The following is a 20,095-nucleotide window of genomic DNA, read 5'->3' on the forward strand; positions in this document are numbered from 1 at the left end:
TATTATTTAACTACTATTTTTTTTAATGTAAAAACTACCTCTTCTACTCACCACTGCACTTTTATCATATTATTTTAGTCTGTACATACTAGTCATGCCTATTTGTTGTTATTTTGTGTTTATAGCTGATGTCATTGTTATTATTATTTTTATTTGTATGTCTTATTTTGGGGCGGCTGTGGCTCAGTGGGTAGAGGCGGTTCGATCCCAGCTCTGACAGACACATGCCGAAGTGTCCTTGAGCAAGACACTGAACCCCGAAGTGCTCCCTCTGTTGTTCAGAGCTGTGTGAATGTGTACAAATGAGATTAGCTAACACTGATGGTCCCTTACTGTAGCAGCCTCTACCATCAGTGAGTGAATGGGTATGAATGGGTGAATGTGACAAGTAGTGTACAAGCACTTTGAGTGGTCAGAAAGACTAGAAAAGCGCTATATAAGTACAAGTCCACTTACCATTTCCATTTATTCTTACGCCTTGTACAAAGAGAGTACAGTTTACCAAAGTCAAATTCCTTGTGTGTTCAAGCATACCTGGCCAATAAAGCTGATTCTGATCCTGATAATGTGTTCTCTCAGTTATTGTTAAGATGTAAAAATGTGAAAACTAATAAAAAACTGTGGTCATAAAAACAGCAGTAACTTGAAGTGGTGGGGTTAGTTTGCACCTGAGTCCTATAATAGACTCTCTATAGGGCTCCTGTTTGCACTATATTCATAATTAATGTGCATTAAAGAAGGTTACAGGTGAGCGTTACCTGAACACAGATACCCGTATGTAACATAGTGAGGTTCACTGTTCCAAGCTGCAGTTTGACTCAACAGAAGGTAACTTTTAATGTGGTTTATTCTCTAAACTGGAGCTGCGGATTTGAACCATACACGGTTTTGAACGCAGCTCGGGGATGTTTGGTGATGTGATCCAGGGGGCGTGCCGTGACCACAGACCGTGACCTCGATGAGAGAGATGTAAAACCTCTCCTGGAGAGTCAACGCATCATTCCGTCAAGATGGCCCCGCTCTCCGGGTTCCGAGTGGCTCTGCTGGTGTCGTTTTCAGTGTTTCTCACGGTGGTCCTGGGTTTTGGACTGCCTGCCCTGCTGAACGCGTCCATGAGGGTTGTAGGACTACCGGAGACCAGTGTAACCGAGTGCATAGTTGTGCTCTATGCGCTGTTTGTGCTTTATGTTGCGACACCTCGGATTCCAAGAGGAGTGGTGGAGGTAATGTAAAGTATTGACTGTGATAGCAAACACGGAAATGAAACAAATGTCCCAAATAGGCTTCCGTATATTATCCTTTTATAACTGCTCTTATTTTAATTCGCTTTAAATGCACATTTTAAATGTACTTTTTAATATATTCTAATTTTCCTTTTAGTTTGTATGTTTCATTTTATTTGTCATTTTAACTCTTTTATGATTGTCTGAATGTTTCCAATGTTTTTTTCTTTTCTTTTCTTTTTTTCTTTTTTCTTTTTTCTTTTTTTATTAATCTTTTTATTTGGGACACAATCAGAGCAAAATACAGTGATGTCAATTCAAAATATACAATGCCCCCTTTTTTTTCTTCCCCTAAGAACACAATGAACATTGTCTCTGCGTTCAAAGAAAATCCCCCTCTGCAAGATTATCAGATACATTGTTTTAAATAGAGTAGTCACCAAACAGGTAAATGGCAATGGAACTGATGCAATAAACAAACACAAATTAATTACATTTTAAAAAGAAAAAGAAAAAGAAAGAAAATAAATGAATACAATTTTTAAAAAGAGAGAAGTTGGGGGGGGGGTCTATGTTAGAGGAAAGATGGGCAATGAGTGAAAATAATAAAAAAAAACAATTCCATTTTTTTTTTAATTCTTACAACTACCCTTCACTGTTAGACTGATCCTCTCCAAATGTCCAATGTTTTTAATATCTTAATGTAAAGCACATTGAGTTGCCCTCATGTATGAAATGCTTTGCAAATAAAGTTGCCTTGCCTTGCCTACAATAATAAATGATAATAATACATTTATTTATATAGCACCTTTTAAAAACAGGTTTACAAAGTGCTTTGCAGAGTGCAAAACATAGCAAGAGAAAAAAACAACAACACAAAAGCACATGACAATCATTTAAGAGACTTAAAATGAGTTAAGTAAAAGACAATAATAAAAACCATCAGCAGTTGAGGAGACACTCTCTTAGGTCAATTCTAAAACCCACAGGTAACCAGTGAAGAGAGGCTAAAATCAGTGTGATGTGTTCCCTTTTATTGGTGTGTGTGTGAGGAGTCTGGCAGCGGCGTTTTGGACTAACTGGAGTTTTAATAATAATAATAATACATTTTATTTAAAGCGCCTTTCTAAGCACTCAAGGACATTTTACAGAGAGGATAAAACACAATAAAAACAGCACGATAAAATAAATAAAACAACAAGCAAAGTAACGTAAGTTAAAAAGTGGCAGTGAAGTTAAACAGAGAATGTGGATTGGAACAGATGGGTTTTGAATTTTGATCTGAATAGGGGAAGTGAATCAATGTTAGGGATGTCTGGTTTTGAGAGGTTGTGTTTGCTTAAGCAGGTGCAGAGTGAGTTACAATAACCTAATCGGGAAGTGATGAATGCATGGATGACAATTTCTAGGTTATGATGTGAGAGGAAGGGCCTGATCTGAGAGATTTTGCGCAGCTGGTAGAAACAAGTCTGAACTGTAGTTGTATGTCTTTAGGATGAAGATTATGTCACATCATCGCTTTAGTACGCCATGTAGCTTCTGAAGGCATGAATGGCTTGGAATTTAAAAGAAAGGCATACAGTATTAATATAATAGTCAAGTCAAGTCAAACTTTATTTATATAGCACATTTTAAAACAACCGCATTTGACCAAAGTGCTGTACAAGCTTAGAAACACAATCAATAAAAACAAATAGTTAAAATAATTTAAAAGAGTAGATATTTAAAAAAAAAAACACACACACAATAGATAGTACAAGAAAAAGCCACAATAAATAAAAGCAAAATAAAAAGTTGGATGTCTCGCTCAACAGGTATTCAAAGCGAATGAGCGGTCCTGATATTAAGAGGCAGACTGTTCCACAGTGTTTGAGCAGCCACCGCGAAAGCTCCTTCACCTCGAGTTTTTAGCCTTGCTTATGGGACATCAAGAAGCATCTGGTGTGTTGACCTGAGTGCTCTGACTGGAGCATGCAGGTTCAAACACTCACTCAGGTATGTTGGTGCCAACCCATGTAGACTTTTAAAAGCCAACAACACAGTTTTATACTGGATCCTGAAGCTGACAGGAAGCCAGTGAAGAGAGGCCAGAACAGGCGTGATGTGATCCCGTCGTCTCTTCCCAGTCAGCGGGCGTGCAGCCGCATTCTGAACCTGGTGTAGGCGCCGAAGAGACGACTGATCAATACCAACATACTAAGAATTACAATAATCAAGGCGAGAAGTGATAAACATATGTATCACCCTCTCAAACTCATGAGAGGGAAGATAGACCTTCATTTTGCCTAGAAGTCTCAGCTGGAAGAAGCTTGTCCTCACAACAAATCTGATCTGTAACCAAGGTTCCTGACTGAGGGATGACAGTGAGACACTAAATTACCAAAGGCACTGTCAACACCATCCAGCAGAACAGAATCACCAAAAACACTGATTTCAGTTTTCTTTTCATTCACACTCAAGAAGTTTATCTCCATCCATGATTTTACATCTCCAAGACAGGTCAGCAAGGCTTTCATGGAGTCCTTTGTTTTTAAAGACAGATAGATTTGCAAATCATCTGCAAAACAGTGGAAGGAGATGCCATGTTTTCTAAAGATGGAATCCCAGTGGAAGCATATAAAATGAAAAAAGTACTTGCCCTAAAATAGAGTCTTGAAACACAAACTAGAGGGACCTCTTCTGAAGAGTGTTGGCCAAGGTTGACAGAGAAGGTCCTCTCTGACAAATAGGATTGGAACCATTTCAAGACATTACCTTTAATGCCGACACAAAGCTTGAGGCGTGACAGAAATATCTGGTGATCAACTGTGTCGAATGCGGCAGTCAGGTCTAAAAGCAACAGCACAGCAGAGTTCCCAGCATCAACTGTTAGGAGGAGATCATTAAGAACTCTTAAAAGTGCTGTTTCAGTGCTGTGAAGGGATTTGAAACCAGACTGTAAAGACTTATATTTGCAGAACTCGTACAAAAAAAGTACAAAATTATTATTGATATATTTTTATTAAACCTTTATTTAACCAGATAAAACCCATTGAGATCAGGATCTCTTTCCCAAGGGTGACCTGGCCAGGAGGTCAGCAGCACATGTCAGAAAAAACAGTTCCAAGAAAATGACAGTACAAGTTAAAACATACAATTTATAGATGCATAGTGTTTTTCAATAGGAATAAGAGGTGCGGAGGCTGTAACAAAACAACAAACAATAATTTAAGGTTTAAAACACAAGCACTGGATAGAACGGAAGGCTCCAAGTGTAATAAGTTATTACACTTTTCTTGTAATAAGAAAATACAATACAGTACTGTTTTAGACTTTAACCTGCCACCCTGTTAATGTTCATATGTACTGAACCCTGCTTCTTTTAATATAAAAATTATAAACTTGTGGAATAGTTCTGTTGCATTGGACTTTATACTTGAATTCAATATGTCTGTTAATTATCTTTCATGGAAATAAAAACACTCTTCTTCCCCTCTCTGCAGGTGAAGGGGAAAGCTGTGTTTATTACAGGCTGTGACTGTGGATTTGGTCATGCACTTGCAAAACATCTGCACAAACTTGGCTTTACAGTCTTTGCAGCATGTTTTCTTAAGGTACAGATTGAAACTCAAAGAATGTGTAAGAGAATGTGTTTCAGATGCATTTTATTTATGTATGCTACTAAAAGTGAATGCCCTCCTTGCAGGATAAAGGGGGAGAGGGTGCAAAGGAGCTGGAGGAGTTTCATTCAGATCGCATGAAGGTGTTCCAGCTGGATGTGTGCAGTGATGAGCAGGTGAACCAGGTTGCTGAATACATTAAAGACAACCTGGAGGACTCAGAGAAAGGTACTGTGAAAACCCTCTGAGCTTCCCTGTCACCTCCTTTCACTGCTCAGTAAGAAGATCATACACAGACTATTTCCCTCTATGACAGTCTGTCACATATCATGACTCAGGTCTGTGGGCTGTGGTGAACAACGCTGGCGTGTCCACATTTGGAGAAGTGGAGTTTTCATCTATGGAGACCTACAAGCAAGTTTCTGAGGTCAACCTGTGGGGCACCATCAGGGTTACCAAAGCGGTCCTGCCACTAATCCGCAGGGCCAAAGGTATGAGGCTGAAGGATAACTCTTTATTTCACTTGTTAGATATCAACAGGATGAACTCAACTTTATTTATAAAGCACTTTAAAACGACCACAGCCAGGACAGAGTGCTGTACATAAATAGACAAACAACGCAGGCATAAAACAATTAAAACACAGGATAATAAAACAATAAAAACAATTACAACAATAAAAACACTAAAACAGGAGCAGAGTCTCATGCAGGGTTGAAAGCCAAGGAATTAAAATGTTAAGTTAAATAGTGTCCATACATAAAAAAAAACACTTAAGGGGGCAGGGAGCCTTGTATTTAACATTGTTCTTAGTGTCTCTATGGTGGATTAGGTGCATTCTTGGAATTCCTATTCAAAAACACATGTAAGCAAAGAATAAGGGCCCCATGATTTCTGGTAGGAATGCTAACACTGCAAACAAACTGAAAATTGAAAGAAATTCAAAGCTGTGCTTAATTTTTCAAAATAATAATAATTGATAATTGATATAATTGATGAATAGATTTATTTGCAAAGCACTTTTCAGCACAGTTAAGTGCTTAAAAAAGAAAATAAGACTACAATAGTATGATCTAGTTATAAATGTTAAACTCCCAAAAGCTAGTTCAGAATTTCCTTTTTTTTTAAGTTAGTAGGGGTGAACGGGATTGTTTTTTACTGTTTTGATGATTGCTCATCATCAAAGCATCTTTCAATAGTTATTCCTACATTAAATTGAAGCTTAAGGTGTTAGCTTGAAATGTGTATCCCTCTCATTTTCTCTCATTGTAACAAAGAGGCAATTAACTATCAAAGACACTCTGACACATTGTGACAACAACCAACCCCATCACGGGGATGGTTGTCACACACTATGGGGTTGGTTGTTACACACTATGGGGTTGGTTGTTACACACAATGGGGTTGGTTGTTACACACTATGGGGTTGGTTGTCACACACTATGGGGTTGGTTGTCACACACTATGGGGTTGGTTGTCACACACTATGGGGTTGGTTGTCACACACTATGGGGTTGGTTGTCACACACTATGGGGTTGGTTGTTACACACTATGGGGTTGGTTGTTACACACTATGGGGTTGGTTGTTACACACTATGGGGTTGGTTGTTACACACTATGGGGTTGGTTGTTACACACTATGGGGTTGGTTGTCACACACTATGGGGTTGGTTGTCACACACTATGGGGTTGGTTGTCACAATGGTATTTCTATGGGAAAAAATATTTTAAAAAAGGCAAGAAGGCAGAACTAAATTTGAATGTTTAATTGCACTGACAAGTGATAGGCCTACATAACTTAATGCATTTTAACATAAAGTGAGCAAGGAACATGAACAGGAAACACATCTTTAGTCCAGCCTATATAACAACATAAAGAACAAAACAAATAGGCTGAACAATAATGGCCGACTCAACTAGGCTACATGCAGTCACTGTCTGAGTTACAGTGATGGCAAATGTAGGGTCTGCACACTCCAACTAATTTCACCATGCATGATTTTGCCGACATAGGGGTTGGTTGTTACATGTGACAACCAACCCCAAAGAGAATGTGACGACCAACCCCAACTGGATTTTTTTTGCTAACATCAAGGCTAACAACCATCTAACAAGTAGTTAGTTAGCTAATAAAAATCTAAACTATAGCTTTCCCCTCACACTTTGTAAGGGTGACACTTGTTTTGTTATAAATAAATACAAGAAAAATACTGAGGAGTTGAATATTTACAATTTGACATGAAAAACACAAAAAAGTCCCCTCACCTCAAGTTCAGCTGTCTTACTCCAGAGAAGACTATGTAGGTGAGCTCTGATTCTAATTCTGGAAATGTCCATACCCCAATTTAAGAGACCGTGCCCTCTGGTGGCGAGATATAACGAGTTTGCCAAAACAACCGTTTGTTGTACAAGAAGTGTCCTCAGGTTGTGGACTGCAGGAGTCTTTAAAAGCTCAGCTACATTTCTGTTCCTGATGTCTCTGCAGGTCGCATCGTGAACCTGTCCAGCATGTACGGGAGGATGGGAAACGCCATGAGCTCGTCTTACTGCGTATCCAAATACGGCGTGGAAGTTTTTTCCGACTGCCTCCGCTATGAGATGAAGTCCTGGGGCGTAAAAGTGTCCATAGTTGAACCGGGGAACTTCAGTGCGGCTACCAGCATCCTCACTCGGGACAACGTTGCCAGCATGGCCAACAAGCTGTGGAACGAGGCCCCCCCTCTGGTGAAGGAGGATTATGGGAAAGCCCGCTTCGAGCAGCTCATGGCTGTGATACGCTCGCTCTGCAACAGTGGAAACAAGAACTTAGCTCCTGTTGTGGATGATATCACTGATGCCCTCGTGTCCAAACGTCCGTACACACGATACAGCCCCATGGAGCCGCACTGGTGGATCAGAATGCAGATGATGACACATGTGCCTGCCGCTGTATCTGACTTCCTGTACTACTGAAAGAGAGGCTTTTCTTTAACTAGCTCCCTCTGTTTCTGCCCTTGAATCCAAGATATCAGCATTTATTTAGACTTTCTAGCACTGCACAGACCCAGACAGAGAGGGAACTCTGTTTGGATTCCTCAGCACTTGAAATCATTCACTGATCAAGCCTTAAAACCTAATATTTTTAGACTTTGTAAATTATTGTTTTTTGTATGTCTGACATGAGCAAATAGGGATAGACTGATTATCGGCGCCGATAAGATATTCGGCATTTTGACACATATCGGCATGGGCCTTTTTAAAAAATCCGACCGCCGATAAGAGATATATTTAAAACTGGGTTATTTTGGCTCTGATGCAGCTCCTGCTCAGGTCGGAATCTTACAAAATTCGCTAAATCACTTGACAGAAATGACACCATCTGCAGAAACTGTAGTCTAGCTTGCGTTCCATTTCTCCCTGCAGTTTCTCATGACAGGAGCAGGCTGAGTGGCATCTGTTGTGGCCCCGACAATTACTAGTGATTTAAAACTCATACAACCCCACTTCAAGAAAACTGAAATATCCCCACAAAAAAAAGACAAGTGAAAGATTTACATTTCAGTTATTTTTACATTTTGTAAAACTTTAGGGAGTTATTTATTTGTTTAAGTTTTCATTTAACTTTATAATAGATGCTGCTGAGCCTGGGAGCTCCATGCACTTTGTGTTAGAATTTTAAAACAAAGATGTCTATTGTCTAAGATAAAAAAAAAAAACCTTTAACATGTTGCAATCATAGACTGTAAATAAAAATGGACAGCGTTGCTCTGCCTTTTCCCGTTACGGTACGGTTCTGAAGCCAAAAAGCTGTCAATCAAAGCAAACCCGGAAGTAAAACCCTGTTTTTTAACCTCTGATAACGAACGAAAAAGAACGTTTTCAGAAAAAAGAGGCCTTGAACACAAAACAGTGAAATAATAACTACATATCACCACAGCATAAAGATGTGAGAAACATTCATACCACGTGTATTTATTTTTTAAAGTTTGACTGCAGCCCCATTCAAATGTATGGGGTAGACAGAGTTTTTGACCTATACTGCAGCCAGCCACTAGGGGGCAGCCAAGCGAGCTGCACCCCTGGTTGCAAATCTGAAAAGCTGTTTCATTAACATTTGCTTTAAGGCATTCAAACAAAGTTAAGTGTTGGAGTTTGTATTCAAAATTTTGACACCAATATTTCCCCTTTTACTGCAAATGACTATCGGCTCCAAATATCGGTTATCGGCCTCCTTGACTTCTAATGATCGGTATCGGCCCCGAAAAAAACATATCAGTCTTTCTCTATGAGCAATAACTTAATACATTGAGACAAATTCTGTACTGTGTAGTTACTACCTTGTGTTAGATATCAGCAGGGTTAGGATATACTTGTAGTTTTAAAATAATGCCTCTTTATTGCTTGCTGTGATATTATGTCCCATCTCCTAATCCATCCCCCCCCCCCCTTCCTGATACTTATAGTTATTGCTTCCAACAAATCCTTCAGAGTTTAACTGGTGTGAGGACCAAGAGAACTCAAGAGAGGAGCCGCCTGCTGTTCTGTTGTGATGGACGCCGGAACAAACCGAGGTCAGCTGCTGTAATGCCGTGGTGAGATCTGGCTGGACTTGTCCAAAAAGTTACATAACGACAACACAAACACACTTTGTCTGAAATGTGCTGCAAGATCATGTGTGGGTGAGGTTGATTGATGTAATTAATGGGCACAAAAAATCCCCCCCTCATCCATCCCAATGTTTGTAACCCGAAAAGTATTTTGTATACAATGAAATGAAAGAGTAGAGCCTTTTAAGCCGTTAAACGCCGTTAATATTAAGAAATAATTTTTCAAGAATTAATTCAATAAAGCATCCAAAAAGTGACTGATTTGTAAAAAGTTTCATTTGAGGTAAGCTGGGGTGTTGCCTGTGAGTGAAATGAGATAAATGACCACCAGGGGGCAGTCATGTACTGTAGAAGAAGACTACCGCAGGCTTCATAAAAGTATCATCTGCTGCCTATCAGATGAAATGTATGTCTCAATTTAAGCTGCTTTGCTATGAAATATATCTGAGTGAAGCAAAGAGATTTTAAAAAAGGAGCTATTTTTAAACAGCGAGGACTTGTAGCTAGAAACTCGTCTGTTCCTAAAAACATTGAGGCACATGCTCTGTTGTGTAAATCTGTTAAAACCCAGCAATAGAACAAAATGAAAGTGAAAATTCCAACATTGTTACCTCATTTTGAAGAGACAGATAAAACTGCAATTCTCCTTTTCTCATTGTTTATTACATCTTTTGAACACTCTAATAAACTCTTCTAAATTATTACACCTGAAGACGGTCTCCCCTCCATAAAACAGTATTAAGAGCATGACATTAAATTTCACAGCACTGCCTTTTCTCATTCCACAGCATGGGTCTGTTTTCTTCACTCTCTTTCATACAGGGGGGGGGGGGGGGGGGAAGAAACAACAAAAACAGAAGCTTTTTTTTGAGACAAAGAACACCATAGAAATGTAAGCAGCACTAAAGCACCAAAAGTTTAACACAGGCTCATTTGTTCGGAACATTATCAAGAAACCAAAGGTCGTCTCAGGCTTGTCTGGTGGTCAGAAAGAAAAAGGTTGCAGGTGCATTATTGTAGTTTCAGAAATGATTTCTTGAGAATGTTCGTCAAAACTCGAGTATGCTGTTTTAAGCAGACTTTTCATCATTTCTGTACAGCTACGAGGATCTGCTCATGTGGCCTCCATTGGTGTACATTAATCCAAATTTGTAAGAGTATCTACGAAGGACGATATCAGTCATACAGAGCCTCTGAAGTCCCTTTTATTTCTGCACACTCATTTTTATCTTATACAAGATAACTTGTCTGCAAAATATAATAACTCATGCGCACAACTGACTATTGTGCACACAAGCTAAAAACGAATCACCTCTGCAGGGCTTCAGAGACTCCGTATAGTTCTGTGTTTGAAAATCAATAAAACATTGACGTGTGGAGGATTTTTTTTAAAACTCTTTTTACATATTTGAGTGGCTAAACTGCAAAAGTGACACTAGTCTCGTATGAAACACAAATGTTTCTTCACAACCAACAACATGTGATACCGTTGTGTTTGAGGTGCTCGAACATGAGATACAGGTCATGATTACATCACACCTGGGAGTTCTGTTTCTGAATCAACATCACATATCTTATACTGTACATGTAAGCATTCACTGTTCAATTAAAGTGATGAAATCCGTAAAGGTAAGGTCACTTGAAAACTAGACACATCACCTCAAAAATGGGCATTTTATGCATGACAACAAAAATAAAAAAGAGGTTGAGCCTTTGTCAACTGAATAAGGAAATACCCCTTCCTTTTATCTCAGGATGTTGTTTGACACCCTTCAACATGGAGCTCACAAATCAAACATAACTCACGCACATGCAAAGCTTTAACCAAATAGTGCATGGCGATGACAAAAGGGGGGGTGGGAAATAAAGGGGGGACATAAAACCTTTGGTTGACAGAAAGCTGTGAAGGCACATGAAAAAAATCTCCTAAATCCTTCAAACTGGGGCACATAGAGTTGGCGTTTTCATGCTGCGTAATGTCGCAGATGCTGCAGAGCTGGAAGCATGGTCGAGGAGGATTTCCAAAAAAGAAAAAGGTTGCTGATAGTATTTGTCTGGAAGCAAACAGTATCTCGTGTTAATTGTCAGAACAAAAAAAATGGCACAGATAAAAACAGCTGGGTGGGTCGAGTGCAATAAACGACACGTAACAGGATTGGTATAACCCAAATACTCGTGTGGTGAGTTATAACAGAGGGGACATAACAGGCACAGACGTCAGACAGAACAGTCAGCTTACACTGAGAGGAATCTGAAAATTCAGGGACCAAAACTTAAAAAAAAAAAAGAAAGAAAAAAAAAATCATTACACGCTGATAAACAATCCTGTGTTTACATTTGAACCATGTCGTTGAAAACAGACGCTTTTTAAATCCTGGAATGTGTTTTTTTCTTTTAACTGGTAATCTGACATAATTCACAATCTCATCCCAGAAGATGAATAATTAGAACTCGCCTTTTTTTTATCTCATCATAACTCAAACTGAAAGCTAATTGTTCCACTGTTCGTAATCCATCATTTAAAGCTCCAGAACACTCAGTCATCACACAGCTCTGGTTTGAATAGATCTGTCAATCATCTCGGGGAGGAGAGGGAGAACGTCAAAAAGTTCACACCCGTGTTTTCTACTCTTTCACGCCCGTCCTTAAGAGACCTTCAAAGCTCTCTGAACACACTGCCATGCAGAAATCCTTTTCCTCTCTGCTGTGATACATTAGCATTGGCCTGCGCTCAGATTCCCCCACCCCTTCATGACTGGGAGTGGTAATCCAGATACTGCTCTCCTCCCAATAGATCCTACTTTTGTTTTTAAGGGTCCACTTTTCCATTCCTTCCTTTCCTTTCCTCTCTCTCGGTCTCTTTTTCTCTCTGCGCTCCATCCAACAGCTGGAGAACTCATCACGGAGAGCTTCAACATCATCCTCCTCTTCTTCCCTGAGCCTCACTGCTCGAGCGGCTCCCTGCCAGGCGCTGCCGCAGCTCTGATTGCAGGCGCTAATGCGAGCTGCCCCCTCGACATTCAACTCTACTTGGTCCGTTTCCACTCAACAAACACCCACTCACTAGGGACCTATACTGTAAATACAAACCATGTGTTCTTCTGGGAAATACAAACGGAGAGATTTCCTCTCTTGAATGAACGCAGAGGTACTAGACGAGGTTGCTTTTCTTTTCTTGACTGTTCAGAGTTGTGTCTGAAAATCCCTAAAGGAAGAGGGCGTTTCCTAGCTTCATGTATGTGCGCTGCAACCACACGAATGTGACCCCTTTGTGACCCTCTGTTCCCTCCAGTGATCACTAATTCTGGAGAAGTGACATCATTCTCTGGACTGCCTGGACCGGTCCATCAATTCCCCTCCCATCTTTCTTTCCCAGCAAGCAGGGTTCACCCCCAATAACCTCGCCCGATTGCTCTGTTCATCTCCAGAAAAAAACGTACCCTTTGGCAAAAGCGTCTGCAAGGACACATCAGCTGTCAGCCACAATCCAACAAGAGGAGGGAAGGGGAGTCTCCAGACTATCAAAGAAAACTTTGCAACCTCCAAACGCACGGATACACACCCCCCGTCACTAAACGCAGACCGTCAATCTTTCCTTTTAGGAGATGCAGCGAAGGCGTGAGGAGGACGCTATCCCGTTAGCGTGCATGCATGCAAAGTCATGGGATTTACTTAAGCCCGCCTCCCCCGCCTGCCTGTGATGCCTCAGGTTTGTAACATTCACATGATATGGATACAGCAATATGTGAGACAAGCAGTTCTGTTGTAAAAAAAAAAAAAAAAAGAAAGAAAGAAAAATGAACGACTACTCTCCGTAGAATCAGACGAGTGTTTCTGCGACTGTGATCCCGACAGAACTTTATCAATAAATATATTTTGGTCACTTGTTTTTTTATTCATGATTAGCAGTTAGGCGGAAGTCATGGATTAGCGTGTCCACAAGCAGATGACACAAGAATGAGTTGCAGTGTAGACTTCCATGGGTTGGACTAACGTCTGAAAAATTCCTGTGTTGTTGTTGTTGTTGTGTGTTGGATAGTTAAAAATCACATTTTAAAAAGAAACTGTTAAAAAGATTATATATTATCAACAAAAAAAAAAAAAAAGAGGAAACTAAATGCGACTCTAATAGATAAAGGTGGAAATACATGGCGTTGCCTATGACCTAACACATCTGGATAATTTAAAATAGGCGACCAAGAGGTCTGTAGTCGTCTCTCTGGAGTCCATAGTCTCTTTGTCTCCCCTCAGTGTCCTCCTCTCCCATCCTTTTTCCATCCCTCCTCTTGGAATGCTCACAAATCGGGCGTTAAAGTCCTGATGATGTGTTAAGTCCTCAGGCTGGGAGTCTGAATGTTAGTGTGTGTTCTGGCGTTAAGTATCTGTATATATATGGATGCAGTTAACGATCTATATTCGTGTGTGTGTGTGTAAGTGCGTGTATGTGTGAGTGTGTGCGGCAGAGAGGGATCAGGAGGCAGCCAGGGCCTTGATCAGGTACAGTTTGTCTCCCTGCTCGCTGGTGAAGATGGGCGCCTTTTTGTAGTGTTCGACAAGCTCCTCCATGGAGTTGAACTTGCGCTGTCCGATGCAGTAAAGGTCTTCCTTCAGCTGCACTTTGAAATGCTTGTTCTTGCTCTGCGCCTTCAGGGAGATGGAGAAGTCGTTTGGCTGTGGAGAGAAGAGGAAACAGCAGGTGTTGTTATCAGTGTTCAGTTTGTTTTTAACAAACAGACTTTTTACACTGTGCTATAAAAAGACACAGTCAGAGATGTTCCAGGACAGGTTTCCTCACAAATACAGAGTCCAATACCTGAAACTGCATCTGCTGATACTTCGTCCCATTCTATTCCAGTGCTTAAAAGTATATAACTCATACATTTTGGGTGATCACACACCCTTAAAGGGGGTCCCTGAACCCCACACAAGATGAATTCACACAGCCATCATGCTGGGTCTTAAGATCCTGGTTGGGGAATGGAAAACAGTGGATCTCCCTCCATCTAGCCTATGGTTACTCAATTAAGTGTAGTTGGAGCCGACGAAGAGCTTGACTATAGAACACAGGACTATAGAACCTAATTGAGTTAAGAGCTACACTTTTAATTTTGTTTTATTAATATAATATTTTAGGTTGACCAACCCCAACAAACCCTGAATGAAAAAATGTAAACATCCTGCAGACCATCTAAATGTAAGAAACTGGTCTAATGTTGGTTTGGTGGTGTAAACTAACAGCCCCCTGTATTTTGATGTTTGTACTACAAATCTTTAAATAGTAGAAAACACATTGTATGCTAAGGTCGGTGTACCTTTCTTTAAGTTATGTATTGTTATTATTTTTATTTAGCTATTCTATTATTGTTATTATTTTTATTTATATACATAGTCACTTGTATATTTGTAATTGTATTCCTTTGTTTTTGTCAGAACACATTATCCACACAGGACAATCAACAGTGATGAAAATGAAATCAATCTGTCAGTTATTGTGCTATGATGTTGTAAAAATGTGAAAATTAATTTTAAAAATGGTCATAAAAAAATAAGTATATAACTCATTATTCAACAGCTGTAGGCCTAAATTACAAACACTGTATAGCAACACTATACGCTCTCTTGAAAATGGAGCTTGGCATACTTGGCATTATAAAGATTATACAGGGTACAAAACAACAAAATACTGACATTCTGAGAGAGTTCTAATACCACACTGATTTTGTTTTCTTGCATATTGGAGAAATTTAACTAATTTTATTTCTTTTTTTTGGTAGTCTAAAATATTTCATTCCTTAAAAACATCCAATCTCAGGCTACAGTTTGATTTTTGATCAATTCTTAGTGCTCAACATTATAAGAACATGTCATTTTTCCTGATTCCTTTTATTATTATTTTAACCATTATTATCTGAATCATTGCTTTAACATTTATTTATCTTATCTAATTATTTATCTATTTATTTCTTGTATTCATCTGATCTTGTTAATGCTTATTTTTTACTTTATTTTATTTTTAAATATTTTATTTATAATCATGCCTTTTAAAATTTTACCATTTCTGTTGTTTTCTGTGTCTCTGTTATTCTGTGAAGCACTTTGGGCTGCATGTTTTTTTGTATGAAAGGTGCTTTATAAATAAAGTTGAGTTGAGTTAAGAGATAAAGTCACATCTGAAGTCATTTCTGAGCTCATGTCGTCCTTAGAAAAATAACAGTTTTCCTTTCAAAGTATGAATTTGAAACAAGTGAAGTCTGTGCATTACATTTGAATGCAGCCAAGCCATAAATGTTCAAAAGCTTTAAATCTGGTCACATTTTTTTCAGGGCTGACAGTCTTCATAACCTCAGACCGCCCCAGTAAACAGGGCCCTGATGCTGTAGCTAATGTTGGATGAGTCAGTGATGGTGATGTAAGCAGGTGGAGGTTACTGACCGACGACTCGCTGTCTCTAATGAGGAAATCCCCCTCGATGCCTCTCTGGTTAAGGGCCACTTCTGCCTGGTGGCGTGTCACCTTTCCATAGTACCACTCCTTCCCTGCGAAGCGCCCGGTGCCTGAGGGCGAGATGTAGTCACAGTCGGGTGTTGGCGGCCCGGCGGGCCCTGCTCCAGGTTTATGGAAGGTGGAGTCCAGCACAGTGACGTAATTTTTAGGCACCAAGCCCAGCTGTCCGTCTGCTTTACGACACTTCCACCACTCGGGGTCGTTCTCCGGCTTCTCCACCACCTCCATCACCTCGCCCTTCTCGAAGTTCAGCTCCTCGTCGTTGCCGGAGCTGAAGGGGTACAGCGCCTGGACCGTGTGCAGTACTCTGTTTCCGTTGGTGGTGCTGTTCACCACCGCCGCCAGCTTCTCAGTCAGCGATCCCGCCGGGTCTCCGAGCCCGCCCATGCCCCCTCCCCCCGCCGTCCCATCCATGTCCTCCGTCACGTAGTTGGACGGAAACCAGCCAGAGCGGCCTTGGTAGCTGCCGCGCCACCAGCCGTCGCTGCACTTCTCCATCACCACCACGCGCGTGCCTTTCACCAGCGACAGCTCGTCCTCTCGCTCAGCTGTGTAGCTGAACTTGACCAGGGCGGGGAGGTTGAGGTCGTACAGCCGCTCGCCGTTGTCTGCGTACATGTCTGTGTCTGCGTTGGAGGCCGTGTCCCTCATCCCTCCTTTTCTGCTCTTTACCTTCCCGATTCCTGAAGGAAAGAATGAAGGAAAGAATGAAGGAAAGGGGTAAGAGCTCACGTAGACTACATCAGTATTATTAACAATAAAACAAAGTCCAGGAGATAAGGTCTGGGACTTAATAACAAGGCAGCTGACATTCTGAATCTGCAGAACAGATCTGTGTTTCAATTTAAACTTTAAAGTCAACATTTTACTGAACAACAAGACCCTGGAGACCCAATTTTCAACATCTTTCCATTGATGTGGAACAAGTTTCAACAGAAAAACAGAAACCACACCAACACAGCACTAAAAAACACCTCCAATGTTTAAGGGAGGAGAAAAAAAAACCCAGACAAATACCAGGCGGCGGTAATAAGCATTAGAGCTCTGCTGAAATACAGGGAGGGTGGGTAAGTAGGGCTAAAAAAAAATCAGTCCTTTTCCTCACTGCAGCGTGCTCACCCCCACACTCCAAGCCCTGATACATTCTTGGGGATTAGATGGAGGTGCTGAGGAAACAAAAAAAAAGCAATGCTGGTGTGGTAAAAATAAAAAGAGTGGGATGAAACTTGTTTTGGCATGGGAGTATAAATCCTTTGGAAACTAAGAAAGAAAACGTACATTAGCTCATAAAAGTCCTGCAACCTCGCCGTGAACTCAGCCACGCAGGAGAGAGAGCTCAGTCACATTTCATTGTTGCTAATCACATTGCACTAATCACCTCTGCTGTCCTGACACCTGTGGCCTCGCATGCACAGCAGCTGGATACAAAACCCCGTCCAATTTCTCCTCCTTCTCCTCCGTCCACACACACACACACACACACACACACACACAAACAAACACACACACACACTCCCCCCATCCCTCCTCAAAATCCATCACACCCCTGAGCACCCCGCCAAGCTGACCGTTTGACTTCAGCCCAGAGCCGGGATGATTAAAAGTGCTTATTTCGCAAGACCTTATCGGCTGTGGTCGAGCTTCTTCCTTTCGGCTAAATGTCGGGCGGTCAGACGGGGAGCGACTACACGATGAATGTGAGCGTATTTGGAGTTAACCTTCTGGCATCTCAGAGGGAGCCCAGAGGCTAACAGAAGGGGGGATTACCAGGGCTCTTTAGACTGCTTTCTGGGTTATGTAGTCCGGAGGCAGAGCTGTGACAGGAGGTCATCGTCTTTACTGAAGGAGAATTTACACTTGGCAGACTGGTGAGGTAACAAGTTGTATGAAACACATGTGGAGCTAGCAGAGGGGAGAGATCACACATACTCACAACTTTCTAAAAAGGACCAGAAGGCAGAAATACAGTCTGGCTGTTGGAGAGTTCATACAGTGCCATTAAAAATCCTACGTTCAGCCATATTTTTATCTCAGAGTCAAACAATACCAGTGTTAATCTGGGATGGGATGTGGTGTTATTTATTTCCTTGTTTCCTTTAATGTATATTTGGTACTATGGACAGGTTGACTGTCAAACTGAATTGCCCTTCTGGGAATAATGAAGTATTCTGAATCTGAATCTGAATCTATATGTATATATATTTATTTATTTGTTTTAATTCACCAATTAGTGTATATACATGTAGTCGATACAGACATACTAACAAGTACAAACATTACAAAACATGGAAGGACACATTTATACACTTGTGAAGAGAGAGAAGACAGAACAGAAGAGAGGGGGAAAAAAGGAACCCAAAACAAAAACAAAAATTAAAAATAAATAATATAAGCAATCAATAAGAGTAGTAATATTGCAATATAGTATAATAAGAGTAATCAATAAGTAAAATAACTCCAAGACCAAAGGGGAAGAAAAGGGAATAATAACTCAATTGACGAGAAGAAGAGAAAAATAGAGATTGAGTGAGGGAGAAGCAAAAAAGAGTAAATACATTGAGGGTGGAGTCTGTTTGGGTGCATTTCAGGAAATTCTTACAGAATGGGTTTGGTGTTTTATAGTTAAGTTTTTTATCTGGACTTGATTTGATTTGTTTTGTGGCATTACCTCACCAGCAACAAGATAGATTTTAGAACTATTGAGTATGTTTTATTGAATTGGATGATTATATCTTCATGTGTAGTATGGTAAGTAACTGGTCTGATGAGAGTTTGCTCCACTGGTTAGAGGTTAGGAGAACAGGCTGAAAAAGATGAAATCTTTGAAATACTTTAGAATGAGGGACCAGAAATGTAACTTTGAGTGGTTAAGCTTAGGGCTGGGCGATAATTCGATAAAGATAATTATCGCAATCTAATTTTTCTCAATATAAATATGACAAAAGTTGGATAAAAATTTGATATAAATAAAAATGTTATTACACTGCCCCCTTGAAATGGGGGCGCTAATGAGCTCCTTTTTTTCCAAATGTATTTATCTATTATTATAATTATTTAATGTTGGGTATCTAATACCTTAGAAGCTTATCAGAAAACTAAATCAAAGATACAAACTAACAAACTGTCTGGTTCCTTCAAATTTCACTCAGGAGGAAAAATCTGACTTTACATTTAAATGAAACAATGATTTGATATTTACCGTGATAATTATTGATATCGACTGATATGAAAAATTTTATCTTGATAACGTAATTTTCAATATCGCCCAGCTCTAGTTAAGCTGAATGTCACAGTTCATGTTTAAAAGCAGTGTCTCACTCAGAGGGGCAGAGGAGACAAAAAAATGGAAGGTGCCTGTCGTTTGCCATGAGGCACCAGAGCACAGAAAGATCAGCCTCTTGCAGCATTATAAAGAGTGTTTTGTAAGCTCTTCAGTTTTTCTGTCTCTCCTTGGCGTTCTGTAATCATTAGTTGCACAACAGGCCGGGTTCTGGCCTGTCAAAAGGAAGGGCTGGCAAAAATTTTAGGCAGACAATCTGGGCAGTAGACTGCCCAGAGGTTACAGAGTTTGAATAGTTTTTCAAATTCCTGATTCATACAATAGAGGATTCATTGAAACAGTAATAAGAGGGGGGTCCAGGGGATTTTTTCAGAGTGTATTTTTCAGCCCTTAATGCCTTTAGTCAGAGAGAACAGGACAGTGGCTAGAGCAGGAAACTGGGAGAGTGGTAGAGAGAGAGAGAGAGAGAGAGAGAGAGAGAGAGAGAGAGAGAGAGAGAGAGAGAGAGAGAGAGAGAGAGAGAGAGAGAGAGAGAGAGAGAGAGAGAGAGAGAGAGAGAGAGAGAGAGAGAGAGAGAGAGAGAGAGAGAGAGAGAGAGAGAGAGAGAGAGGGAGCTCAGACTCTGTGTGTGAGATGCAACTTCACCTCTTGGCCAAACCAGCGCCCCTCCTCCCCAAGGAGATTTTGAGCATGAAGCTCTCTTTTCTCTGCATTCTGGTGAATACTTACGCAACAATTAGTGTTTGATATTATTTATGTGAAAGGGAAAAAAAACTATTGATGCATAATCAACAAAACGTGGGTTCTACTTCCTGCATTAAGCTCATTTTTTTATATGGTCATTTTAAAACAGAGTGCTTTAAGGTAAATCAATGAGAGAATAAAGTGACACAAAATAATTT

General features: G+C 40.3%; 2 protein-coding genes across 4 annotated transcripts in view; one reads left to right on the forward strand and one right to left on the reverse strand.

Annotated features, from left to right (window-relative positions):
• Positions 1-883: 883 nt before the first annotated feature.
• Positions 884-7,947, forward strand: bdh1 (3-hydroxybutyrate dehydrogenase, type 1). Its single transcript, XM_034706396.1, has 5 exons — positions 884-1,223; positions 4,706-4,816; positions 4,909-5,050; positions 5,161-5,313; positions 7,309-7,947. Exons 1-5 carry the CDS (start codon positions 1,011-1,013, stop codon positions 7,773-7,775), a joined length of 1,086 nt encoding a protein of 361 aa, XP_034562287.1. The 5' UTR covers positions 884-1,010; the 3' UTR covers positions 7,776-7,947.
• Positions 7,948-10,053: 2,106 nt separating this feature from the next.
• The window catches only part of nck1b (NCK adaptor protein 1b), a 47,612-nt gene continuing 37,570 nt past the window's right edge, over positions 10,054-20,095 (reverse strand). For all 3 annotated transcript variants that reach the window (XM_034706393.1, XM_034706392.1, XM_034706394.1), the window contains 2 exons: positions 15,842-16,596; positions 10,054-14,080 (listed from right to left, as the gene is read on the reverse strand). In XM_034706393.1, the coding sequence (XP_034562284.1) occupies positions 13,880-14,080; positions 15,842-16,596 (956 nt within the window). In that variant the 3' untranslated portion in view covers positions 10,054-13,879. The remainder of the gene's footprint in view (positions 14,081-15,841; positions 16,597-20,095) is intronic.

The sequence above is a fragment of the Notolabrus celidotus genome, chromosome 17, assembly GCF_009762535.1.
Source record: "Notolabrus celidotus isolate fNotCel1 chromosome 17, fNotCel1.pri, whole genome shotgun sequence".
Lineage (NCBI taxonomy): Eukaryota > Metazoa > Chordata > Actinopteri > Labriformes > Labridae > Notolabrus > Notolabrus celidotus.

Coding starts and splice junctions, on each gene's coding strand:
- bdh1 (XM_034706396.1), top strand. CDS start 1,011: ATGGCCCCGCTCTCCGGGTTCCGAGTGGCTCTGCTGGTGTCGTTTTCA. Junction 4,817..4,908: donor TTGCAGCATGTTTTCTTAAG/GTACAGATTGAA, acceptor CCCTCCTTGCAG/GATAAAGGGGGAGAGGGTGC. Junction 5,051..5,160: donor CCTGGAGGACTCAGAGAAAG/GTACTGTGAAAA, acceptor ATCATGACTCAG/GTCTGTGGGCTGTGGTGAAC.